Source organism: Schistocerca gregaria, chromosome 5 (assembly GCF_023897955.1).
Source record: "Schistocerca gregaria isolate iqSchGreg1 chromosome 5, iqSchGreg1.2, whole genome shotgun sequence".
Classification (NCBI taxonomy): Eukaryota; Metazoa; Arthropoda; class Insecta; order Orthoptera; family Acrididae; genus Schistocerca; species Schistocerca gregaria.
The window spans coordinates 185,817,901-185,829,766 of NC_064924.1; the positions used below are offsets into that span (position 1 = coordinate 185,817,901).

General features: G+C 47.5%; 1 protein-coding gene across 1 annotated transcript; it reads left to right on the plus strand.

The window, feature by feature from the left end:
* Window positions 1–3,236: 3,236 nt before the first annotated feature.
* Window positions 3,237–9,166, plus strand: LOC126272940 (trypsin alpha-3-like). The gene is made up of 2 exons (XM_049976239.1): window positions 3,237–3,627; window positions 8,624–9,166. Exons 1-2 carry the CDS (start codon window positions 3,262–3,264, stop codon window positions 9,020–9,022), a joined length of 765 nt encoding a protein of 254 aa, XP_049832196.1. The 5' UTR covers window positions 3,237–3,261; the 3' UTR covers window positions 9,023–9,166.
* Window positions 9,167–11,866: the final 2,700 nt, after the last annotated feature.

Sequence of the window (11,866 nt, forward strand, 5' to 3'; positions counted from 1 at the left end):
AAGTTCGCTCTGGAAGAGAAGAGCCCCCAGTCTGCTTTGGAGATATTCCAACTAGGTGAGCACGGAAAGGGGGTATGATGCAGGAGATGGATAACACATGGGAAGTGGTCGCTCGAATATGTATCAGAAAGTGTATACCACTCAAACCGGCGTGCAAGTTGGGTAGTACATACAGAGAGGTCTAAATGGGAATAGGTGTGAGATGTGTCTAGAAGAAAAATAGGGGCGCCAGTATTGGTCGATGGCTGGGAGTTCGAGGTACATAGGAAGTCTGCACGAGACGGTTCCTTCTTGAAGGCCCGTGCATCTGACTTCTGGGTTTTCGTCTTGGCAGAAGCTGATAAAGGTGCTTGTGTCTGAGGGGTGACGCGAGGAAGAGGAGACGTCGACCAGGCGATCTTAGCACTGGCCGAACGGACGACCGTAGTGCTGAAGGTCAGATCGCATGTCTGCGTCGCCACCTCCCTGGTAGTCCGAGGAGAGGCGAGGACAGTACTGTATTTCCCCGCTGGGAGCAGCGTGGGCTTCCTACTAGCAAATAGCTTGCGAGCAGCCAAGGTGTACACTTTCTATTTGACGCGAATTTCCTGTATACAGCGTTCTTCCTTGTAGATGGGACAGTCGTGGGAGGACGCTGCATGGTCACCCTGACAGTTCACACAACGAGGAGACGGAGGTGGACAGTCACCCTCATGGGCATCCCTGCCACAGGTGACACATTTAGCCGCATTGGAACAAGACTGGCGAGTGTGATTAAAACGCTGACACTGGTAGCAGCACGTGGGTGTCGGGACATAGGGGCGAACAGAAATAACCTCGTAGCCCGCTTTGATGCGCGACTGCAGCTGAACACTATCAAAGGTCAAGAAAAGTGTCCGGATCGGTAGATGGTCATTGTTGACCTTTTTCCTGACCCTATGGACAGCCGTCACGCCCTGCTCAGCGAGGAATGACTGAGTCTCCTCGTCAGTCAATTCGTCGAGGGATCTAGTATATACCACACCACGAGACGAATTCAAAGTGCGGTGAGCCTCCACCCGGACAGGGAACGTATACAGGAGTGTGGCCCGAAGCAGTTTTTGTGCCTGAAAGGCGCTCTTAGTTTCTAGTAACAAGGTACCGTTACGCAACCTGATACAAGACTTGACCGATCCGGCTATGGCATCTACGCCCTTCTGGATAACGGAAGGGTTGACAGAGGAAAAATCCTTTCCGTCCTCAGATCGAGAAACTACGAGGAACTGTGGGGCAGACGGTAGTACTTTTGTCACTGGTGGCTAGTCAAGTTTCCGTTTGTGGGCAGAAGTCGAGAGAGAAGAAGAAGAGAAATCCATTGCGGAGGAATCCCCCATCACTGCCAGCGTCTCCGATGGCGCGCTCCTTCCTTGTGGGGACCCTCTCAGAAGGTGATTGTTCACACCTCAGGTCACACCTCCCAAGAAACGGACGGAGGGACCAATCGGCATGGTCGGAAGGTGTCAGCTCAGCAATCACCCCTCCCTGGGCCTGGCCTTCACCAGGGGGTACGTGCGTGCCTTACTTGTCTACCCAGGGCGGGGAATTACGCGTTACCCCGTCACCGGCTACGCGTGCGAACGCGAGGGTGGGCCTTCAGGCACGCACAGGGAGGAAGGAAGAAGAGGAAAAAGAAAAGAGAGAGGGAAAGAAAGGACAGACTGTCTCAAACGCAGAGGCGGAGACCAGAGAAGGCAAGGAGAAGAAGGCAAGGAGAAGAACGCAAGGAGAAGAACGCAAGGAGAAGAAGGCATGGAGAAGAGTAAGTAAGACAGTGAGATGGAAAGAACAAAGAAAGGAACCAACCAAAGGAAGGAAGAAACCAGAAGAAGTGAAAAACCAAAATGACCGCAAATATAGGTCGTGGAACCGTCCGTCTCCGGACGCAGGCGCTAACTACCCCCTTGAGGGAGGGACTCATTTTAGTCGCCTCTTACGACAGGCAGGAATACCTCGGGCCTATTCCAACCCCCGGACCCGAAGGGGGAGGGGGGGTGTGGGTGCACGAGCAGCAGACATCGTGGCACCAGTTTCTTTCAATCTCGTAGTGCTGCTTTTCCTTGTGTATTGAAAACAGTTTCCATTCTGTAACTGAAGGAAGTCAAAGGGCGACCCAAAGAAGACAGCTGTTGACGTAACAGACAGCTGCGTGAGTTCCACAACGTGGAAATACAGAACAGTACCATAAAACAGATACTCAGATAGACTTGTCTTCATGGCCTGAGAAAAAGGAAATAACAGTTAAGTTCAGCTTGAGTTTGGCAGAGCGCATAAGGAATGGACACGTGTGCTGTAGATATGTTCGAAGACCTGTGGATGCAAGAAACAGTGTACGGAAACACGTACTTACTTTTAAGGATGGGGATGGGAATGTCGTGGTATGAAGATGCTTTTCGCACTCAAGTATCGACCCTTTGGTGCCTATTGAAGGCATTATGGATCGCTTGAAATCTCTTGAACGCCATGTCATCAAGCTGTGCGTCTGTAATTAAGGCGAATGGTATCGCTACCAAATGCTGTTGCCTGTGCATACTGACTCGTGTTCCACAAGTCTTTTGAGTTGTGTAACATGACTTTTGTAGAACTGTAGGAATTTTGTAGAACTGTGATGGCAGTTATGGAACTCAATGTTCCTTGTTTTGTGATATTAGGGCAATTAGGTCTGTTAATCAAGTGACGTAACAGTTACAAAGATTTTCCTTTGAGTAAGTTGTTTTTCTTATGGAAATGAGCTTGTCAAAATAGTTATTATAGCTACTCTACACAACAACTAAACGTTTTCTGTTTCTTGCAGTAATAAACGGCAGTACTCAGAATTCCTTGGACGTTTTTAAGTGAAGATATAATGTGATTCTGCGTCAATCCACGCAATGTACCACAGCACTACTGCAACCTTGAACAATGACTTTCGGGTTATCTTGTATAACGAATGATGATCAACTCAAGAGGTACTTCAGATTATGTAAAAATAGCAGTAATGTCAGTGCTTTGACATTGTGCCTTCGATTCTGCGCGACCTTCACGTTTCAATACTGTTGCTATCTATATTTAATCACCGTCCCAAGGATAAATTTCGCATCATTAAAACCTGATAAGTATGTACTATATCCGGTTTTATGATGGCGAAATTTATCCTTTGGACGGTGATTCAATGTAGATAACAACAGTACTGAGACGTGAAGGTCGCGCAGACTGAGTATATAACCTGCAGTCCGGACGAGAAAGGGCACACACGGCAGCTCCGCCATGATCCGCAACCTGGTCCTTGCACTGTGCCTGCTGGCGCCCAGCTTCGCAGCGCCGAGAGGGCGCCAGCTGTGGTCCAGAGGCGAAGGCCGGGTGATTGGCGGCTCCAACGCCGACATCTCCAACTACCCCTGGCAGCTGGCCTTCCTGTACGGCGGCTCCCAGATATGTGGCGCCTCCATCATCAGCGGCAACTGGGCTCTGACAGCGGCCCACTGCGTCGAAGGCAAGTCCGTGTCGCTGATGAGCGTGCGAGGCGGGTCCACGTACAAGAACAGCGGCGGCACTGTGCTCAACGTCGCTTCCGGCTACATGCACAAGCAGTACAACTCGGCGACGGTTGACTACGACATAGCCGTGCTGCAGGTGAGAGATCGTAAATTGTACAGCACTTCTTTAACCCATTAACTGCAATTTTTTTTCCTTCACATTACATTTACACTGATCAGCCAGAACATTACAACCACATACCTCCATCTCTGGCACGGATAACAGCAGCGTCGCGTCGTCATATGAAAGCAATGAAGTTTGGGCAGTTTGCTGAAGGGATCTGGCACCACATCTGCACGCCCAAGTCAACTAATTTCCGTAAATTCCTGGGAGGGGGGCTATGAGCTCTGATGCCAGCACACCAAATGAAATTCGTCACCGTGTCTGTCGAACTACTCCATCATACTCCCGCTCTTGGTGACATGGGGCACTATCTGGATGAAAAACTCCACTGCCGTTAGGAAACGCGATATAGGGTGTACGTCGTCTGCAGCCTGTGTGTGATGGACCTTGGCCGTCATAGTGCCTTGCACTGTCTCCACAGGACCCAAGGATGCTCACTTGAACCTTCTGCAGACCATAATGTAGCCGCCGCCCGCTTACTTCCGTCGCGCAGTACAGGTGCCAAGGGGCTGTTGCCCAACAAGACGACGGATTCGGGAACTCCCGTCGGCATTATGAAGAACGTATCGGTGTTCGTTACGCCATGACAACGCTCTTCCATAGCGTGAACGTCCACATTTCAATAGTAGTTGCCGATGTTGTGGAGTTACCATTGGCCACTTGCATGGGTCGTTTGCTACGGAAGCTCATCGGGAAGAGTGTTTTGTGCACTGTGTGTTCAGACACACTCGCGGTCGGCCCTGCATTGAAGTCTGATGTTAGTTCTTGCCACCTTTCGCCGCCTGTCTCGTTTTACCAGTCAGCCCAAAACACGACGTCCGACATGTATATTGACAAATGAAATTACAGTCAAATCCAGACGGTTAGCGGTTTACAGGTGATGAAAAATATCAACGGGGTCAGTTAAAAATGTATGACCTTTCCGGGACTCGAACCCGGGATCTCCTATTTACATGGCAGACCCTCTATCCGACTTAGCCAACGAGGACACCGAGGACAGTGCGACAGCAGGGACTTATATGTGGCATGCTCCCCTTGAGACTCATACTTTGTAGTGCCCATGTCCATTATGCTCATTAATCTCGACAGTCAATCTACCGATTCTCGCAACAGTTTCGGCAAAGTGCGTCCATCCGCACTGAAGAAGATTATTGGCCTTTAAGCCCTATTTACACTCCTGGAAATGGAAAAAAGAACACATTGACACCGGTGTGTCAGACCCACCATACTTGCTCCGGACACTGCGAGAGGGCTGTACAAGCAATGATCACACGCACGGCACAGCGGACACACCAGGAACCGCGGTGTTGGCCGTCGAATGGCGCTAGCTGCGCAGCATTTGTGCACCGCCGCCGTCAGTGTCAGCCAGTTTGCCGTGGCATACGGAGCTCCATCGCAGTATTTAACACTGGTAGCATGCCGCGACAGCGTGGACGTGAACCGAATGTGCAGTTGACGGACTTTGAGCGAGGGCGTATAGTGGGCATGCTGGAGGCCGGGTGGACGTACCGCCGAATTGCTCAACACGTGGGGCGTGAGGTCTCCACAGTACATCGATGTTGTCGCCAGTGGTCGGCGGAAGGTGCACGTGCCCGTCGACCTGGGACCGGACCGCAGCGACGCACGGATGCACGCCAAGACCGTAGGATCCTACGCAGTGCCGTAGGGGACCGCACCACCACTTCCCAGCAAATTAGGGACACTGTTGCTCCTGGAGTATCGACGAGGACCATTCGCAACCGTCTCCATGAAGCTGGGCTACGGTACCGCACACCGTTAGGCCGTCTTCCGCTCACGCCCCAACATCGTGCAGCCCGCCTCCAGTGGTGTCGCGACAGGCGTGAAATGAGGGACGAATGGAGACGTGTCGTCTTCAGCGATGCGATTCGCTTCTGCCTTGGTGCCAATGATGGTCGTATGCGTGTTTGGCACCGTGCAGGTGAGCGCCACAATCAGGACTGCATACGACCGAGGCACACAGGGCCAACACCCGGCATCATGGTGTGGGGAGCGATCTCCTACACTGGCCGTACACCTCTGGTGATCGTCGAGGGGACACTGAATAGTGCACGGTACATCCAAACCGTCATCGAACCCATCGTTCTACCATTCCTAGACCCGCAAGGGAACTTGCTGTTCCAACAGGACAATGCACGTCCGCATGTATCCCGTGCCACCCAACGTGCTCCAGAAGGTGTAAGTCAACTACCCTGGCCAGCAAGATCTCCGGATCTCTCCCCCATTGAGCATGTTTGGGACTGGATGAAGCGTCGTCTCACGCGGTCTGCACGTCCAGCACGAACACTGGTCCAACTGAGGCGCCAGGTGGAAATAGCATGGCAAGCCGTTCCACAGGACTACATCCAGCATCTCTACGATCATCTCCATGGGAGAATAGCAGCCTGCATTGCTGCGAAAGGTGGATATACACTGTAGTAGTGCCGACATTGTGCATGCTCTGTTGCCTGTGTCTATGTGCCTGTGGTTCTGTCAGTGTGATCATGTGATGTATCTGACCCCAGGAATGTGTCAATAAAGTTTCCCCTTCCTGGGACAATGAATTCACGGTGTTCTTATTTCAATTTCCAGGAGTGTATATATGAAGATGGTATCTGTCCTTTCGGACATGTCTTCATATATCTATAATGATGTTTGGGCGGCCGCCCAACTCCACGACGTCTGTCCATTGTTTCAGCTTGATGTCACCACTTGATGAAAACACGTTCTACAGCACTTTTCGTACACCCCAAATGCTATGCAATTTCTGAAAAACTGCTGTCGAGTCTCCGGATGATCATAATCTGCCCTCAGTAAAACTCAGATATAGCGGACGTCTTCCCCATTCCACACAGACAGGACACTCAATGATACTGCATGCACGGTGTGTGTGTCTGACTAGCAGTCATTCCTTGTCAGGTGACGCTGCTACCGCCCGGATGGGTTTATGTCAGTAACAGGTCTTGTCTTCATCGTGTATACATGACAGTAGAATCGTTCTGCAGTCAGACGCAATGCTAATTCTTCAGATTTTTGCAATATGTTAGACGAAACTGTCGTCTTCTGCCCTCAAGTTATTGCCACCTGAGTTCAAGACTGCAGTCAATGTTCGCAATTATTTGTTCGATATGCTCTGTCCTGGATCGTGGCCTTGAATTTCAATGCTCTACGGCTTCCTCTAGTACCATGAAAGTTACTCCATAATGTTCTAACACATGCCTCATCAAATTGTTCCTTCTTCTTGTCAATGTTGCGCATATGCCCTAGCCTATTCTGGAAGAATCTCATTTCTTATCTTGTCCACCTAGTTCTGATTATCCTTCTTATAGAAGTACACCTCTAAAGCATCGATTCTCCTCCTCTGCGCTTCCCCAAGGTCTATGTTTCGCTACCATACAATACAGTGCTCCAGACGTACATTTTTCCATAAATTACAGACAACGTTTGAGATTATCGTATGGGAAGGACGGCGTACCTAGGAACACGTGATATTTTTTGTTAGGTACTTCAGTCTACAGACACATTTAGTTCGATTTCACATAGTGATTATTAGTATGTAGTAGGGTAGCAATGTAACAGACAGATAGCTATGTGTTGACAATATTTCCTCTATTATAACGCTTTTAAATTTCAGTCGTATATTTGTTCCTAAGTACATGGCAGTGTCGTGGCTTGGAACATCATTTCTCATTTGGAAAACCCTTGATTGCCGAAATAATTTTCGTAATTTCAGAAAAAGACTGCAGCGTATAAGAAGCGAATGCAGCCATTTGAAAAATGAACAAGAAAACATGTTAAACTACAGTAACCGTGCTGGCTATAGGAAGAAGTCTAAAAAGTGTTTCAAGGTGCAACTCCCTCCCATACTTCTTTTGCCAAGAATGCCCTCTTTGCCTGTGCTACACTGTTTTATATGTCTTCTTTACCTTGTACAGCGCATATTACTTTGCTTCCAAGGCAGATGATTTCCTTTAGAGTCGTCTACTTCGTGGTTCCCAGTTTTGATGTTATTTCTGTCGTTAATCCCATTTATGTTACTCCTCGTAACGTTCGTCTCCCTTACATTTACTATAACCTCACCTACACGTGTATGGTGCAGGGTATTTCTAATACCACTAGCCGATATCCCCTCCGCATTCCATTCGGCACTGGCGCATTGGAAGAATAATCGTCGCTAAATTTCCGTATTAGCTCTAAATTCACGAATTTTTTGTTGTTGTCACTTCGCGTGACCTATGTGGGTGGAAGTAATATGTTGTCCAACTATTCCTGGAGAATAATCTCTTCGAATTTCAGCAGAAAACCTTTCGCTGGTTGATAACGCCTCTTTTGTATCGAGTAGAGTTTGTTGAGCATCTCCATACCGCCGTCGCCCTGACTGAAGTATCCCGTGACGAAACTACCACCTAGTAATGTTCTCACATTGATGAAGAATACTAGAGATTCAGACGAACAAGTGTTTTGATAGTCACTTCTTTCGTGGACGAATTGCATGACCGTAAGGATCTTCCTCTTCCACAGAACAGACTTTCAGACCTACTACCAAACAAGCTGCTATGCTTCCGTTTCTTGCAACATTACTGGTAGAGTGTTAAAGCTAAATAATATGATCTTGGTGCTTCCATAGTGTTGGAAATTGTGGACGTCAGGGACGAACTCTTTCGGCAATGACAACGAATGTTTTTCTCTTGCGTATTTTCTTCTATTTCGATTTATTTGTGATCGGCTTGGAAGGATCTATAGCTTCATCTTCAACGGTGAACTTTTATCGAAGTAGTACACTACTAGTATATCCTATTGAATCAGCGGAACATCAGTGTGATTACTATATGATTTACAGGATTAGTTTTTGAGAATATCCATTGGTCTCGACAACAACATAAATTATTTGTTGGCTGACAAATGTGTATGAAGGCCGTTTAAAATATTAGGACTGTGAGGTGACTTTAGTTGAGAGTGTTGTACTCGACAGGTGTCCGGATCTCTCTCAGGCAGCAACATGCGTACCGTTGGCCTGCCCTCTGACAACTACGATCCACCAGGCGGTCTCGCCGTCACTGCCACCGGCTGGGGCCAGACGTCCACCAGCGGCGGCGCCCCGAACAACCTGCTCAAGGTCGACATGAGCATCATAGACCGCTCCACGTGCCAGAACATCTTCGCCAACGTGAACACCGTCACAGCGCGCATGGTGTGCGCGGGACAGGCCGGCAAGAGCGTCTGCATGGGCGACTCTGGCGGCCCCCTGGTCAGTGGTAGCACGCAGGTCGGCATCGTCTCCTGGACCGGCAGCTCTTGCGAGGCTACTGGAGCCGTGTACGCCAACGTCGGTAACCTCCGCTCCTGGATTAGGTCTGCTGCCGGTGTTTAACTGGAATCACAATCACTAAAAGCCACAGAAATATCAACAAAGAATTGTTCGACTGTAAAAACCTTTCAACTGCTTCTTGTATGACTGACGATTCTGTACTGTAATGCTGTAAAACAATATGCTATTTGAAACTATCCAAAATGACAGCTGTACTTTTTCTTCACACCTAAAATGTAATTTTTGCACAACACCATTTCCAACTTGTACCACTACAACCTCTAACTCTTACATAAGGGTAAATGAGTGGAACATAATTCTATGGTAAATGTGTGGAACGTAGTTGGCTATTGGGATGGAGGATGGGCGGTATTTCCTGGTTGTGGGGGGGGGGGGGCGGGGGAGGGGAGAGGAAGGGGTTCTGCAAATAACTTTAGGCAATGTCGTAACCTTCGTGGGACCGACAGTGTGTGTGTCGAATGAGCAGTTAATTGGAGCCACGTGCTCGAGCAACTTTTGACATGGCTCGCTGGAAGGTGTTAATTCAGCTGTCGCTACATAAGGGTAACATTGATTTTGACCAACTTACCTACCGTCGAGCGATTAAATTTGATTTGGGAGTATGCAATACTCTGTTCATTTTTAAATTAAGCATAATCCTCTCTGGTAGCTGTACCAGTTTGAAATATTCAACTGCACAGTGTTAAAAACTGTGGATAGTCATCGAAGAGCTTAATGGACTCAGTCTTGCAAATTTCTTCGTGTTAGCCTCCATTCCATTGGAGAAGTTGGTCAATAAAGTGAGCTCGTCTTCAAACAGTCTATGATAGTTGTGTTCTTACGTAAACCTTACATAATATTGGAATGTCTCATCCATCTTAAGTACACATTTTTAACATGGTATTAAACAGTAAAATATTCTACTAACTACTGAACCTTGTAATGTATGTGGGTGATGTCTACTCGACCACTAAAGTGGACAGATAAAACAAAATCTTATCACCATTAATCCACATCCCAACGTCCTGGTTTGGCAGTCACTGATGGAGTCATCGCATGTGCCAAACTGATGGCAATAACTGTTAAATTTGAATATCTAAAAATGAAGTACAGGTAAATTTGGTACAAACGCAAGAGAGCTATAGTGTGTATCGAACTGGGGACCTAGAAACAACACAGAGGCTTCGTCCCGCAGTAGCCCTCAGTGTTTCACAAACCCACATCAGGCCATAGCATTCCACCCACTCTACCGCTGCCCTCACACCGAAACCACGGTTATTATGTGGTTCGGTCCCCAGTGGACACCCTGGGGAACTCCTCATACCACACGAGTGTAACGCTAAATGTTTGCGTGGTGCTGTAATTATGGTGTACTCGTACATTGGGACAGTGTTTGCGCACTAATCACCGACATAGTGTAACTGAGGCGGAATAAGGGGAGCCAGACCGCATTCGCGAAGGCAGTTGAAAAACCACCTTAAAAACTATCCACAGGCCTGCCGGCACACCGGGCCTCCACACTAAGCAGCCGGGCGGATTCGTGCCGGGGCCGGCACGAGATCCCGCTCGAGAAGCTGCGCGTAGACAGCAAGGCTAACCGGGAGGGCTATAATAGAACTAAGTGGAAATACTACAAACTGTGCTACAGATGGGAACGTAATCCAGTAGCATAAGGCATGGGCAAGGCATCACGTAAGACAAGTTACGAGTACAGACAATGTTTGTGGGCCAAATTAATAAAGCGGTCTGACGTCATAATTGTAATATGAAATGCAAAAACTTATGCAAGCCTCAGTGAGAGGGGGACGTTGTGCGGGAGGAAGGTGGTTGAATACAGAACTTCGACATGAACCAGGAAGTTCATACTAGTCACAAAGCACAACAAAACCCGCATTCCACGTCCGATTTGTACACCGAAAAATGTTTTCGTCATCCGGGTGTACGATACGTAAAAAAAAAAAAAAAAAAAAAAAAAAAAAAAAAAAAAAAAAAAAAAAAAAAAAAACGAGGTTTTCAGTTGCGCCAATACCGTTCCTTAATGTCTCAAAGAAATACATCTGCATCAGCTTATCTGGATTGCTTGAATTTTTTACGGTAAACAAATGCAATCATGGCATTCATGTGCGACGTTGCCCCTCATGGAAATACAATTTAAGTGACTATAGCACGCCTTTGTTTGAAAATAAAATTAAATACTCAAACAGCTGTGCAACGTACATGTGTTAAGATTTGTTGTTGTTAGAAAAGTGTGACACGTAGGCGCATATACCTCTGATGGCTACTTAAATATGTGTTTAAAATGTGACTTTGTTCGACAACATTTTTATGAACACTTGATTGTACTGCATATTTATAAAGGTTACTTACAGAGTTTAGAATACATGAATGAATTTCATATACAGGCTGTATCCTAAAGAATTATCCTTTTGGCATGTCTATACGTGGAAAAGTAATAAACTACACGGGAAGCGCAAAAAGTTTTTTTCACAGCTTTTCATATGTGTTCAGGACGCCCCCCTTAACATGCAAAGTATATGTGAGTGAGATGTTCAAATCATTCCCACACTACAGCGAGCATGTCTCGAATTCATCCATTATTGCTGGTAACAGATGCACATAAACAGAGTCTTTCACACTGAAGCGCCAAGGAAACTGGGTAAGGCATGTATATTGAAATACAGAAATATATAAACAGGTACAATACGGCTCTGAGGTCGGAAAATCCTATATAAGACAACAAGTGTCTGGCGCAGTTGTTAGATCGCTTACTGCTGCTACAATGGCATGTTATCTAGATTCAAGTGAGTCTGAGCATGGCGTTACAGTCGGCGCACGAACGACGGGACACAGGTATCCGTGAAGTAAAGATTTTCCCATTAGACAATGTGACGAGTGTACCGTGAATAT

Bases quoted from the DNA above. Each gene is read 5' to 3' on its own strand.
- LOC126272940 (XM_049976239.1), top strand. From the start codon at position 3,262: ATGATCCGCAACCTGGTCCTTGCACTGTGCCTGCTGGCGCCCAGCTTC. The intron at 3,628-8,623 runs GTGAGAGATCGT...TGTACTCGACAG, and splicing joins ACGACATAGCCGTGCTGCAG to GTGTCCGGATCTCTCTCAGG.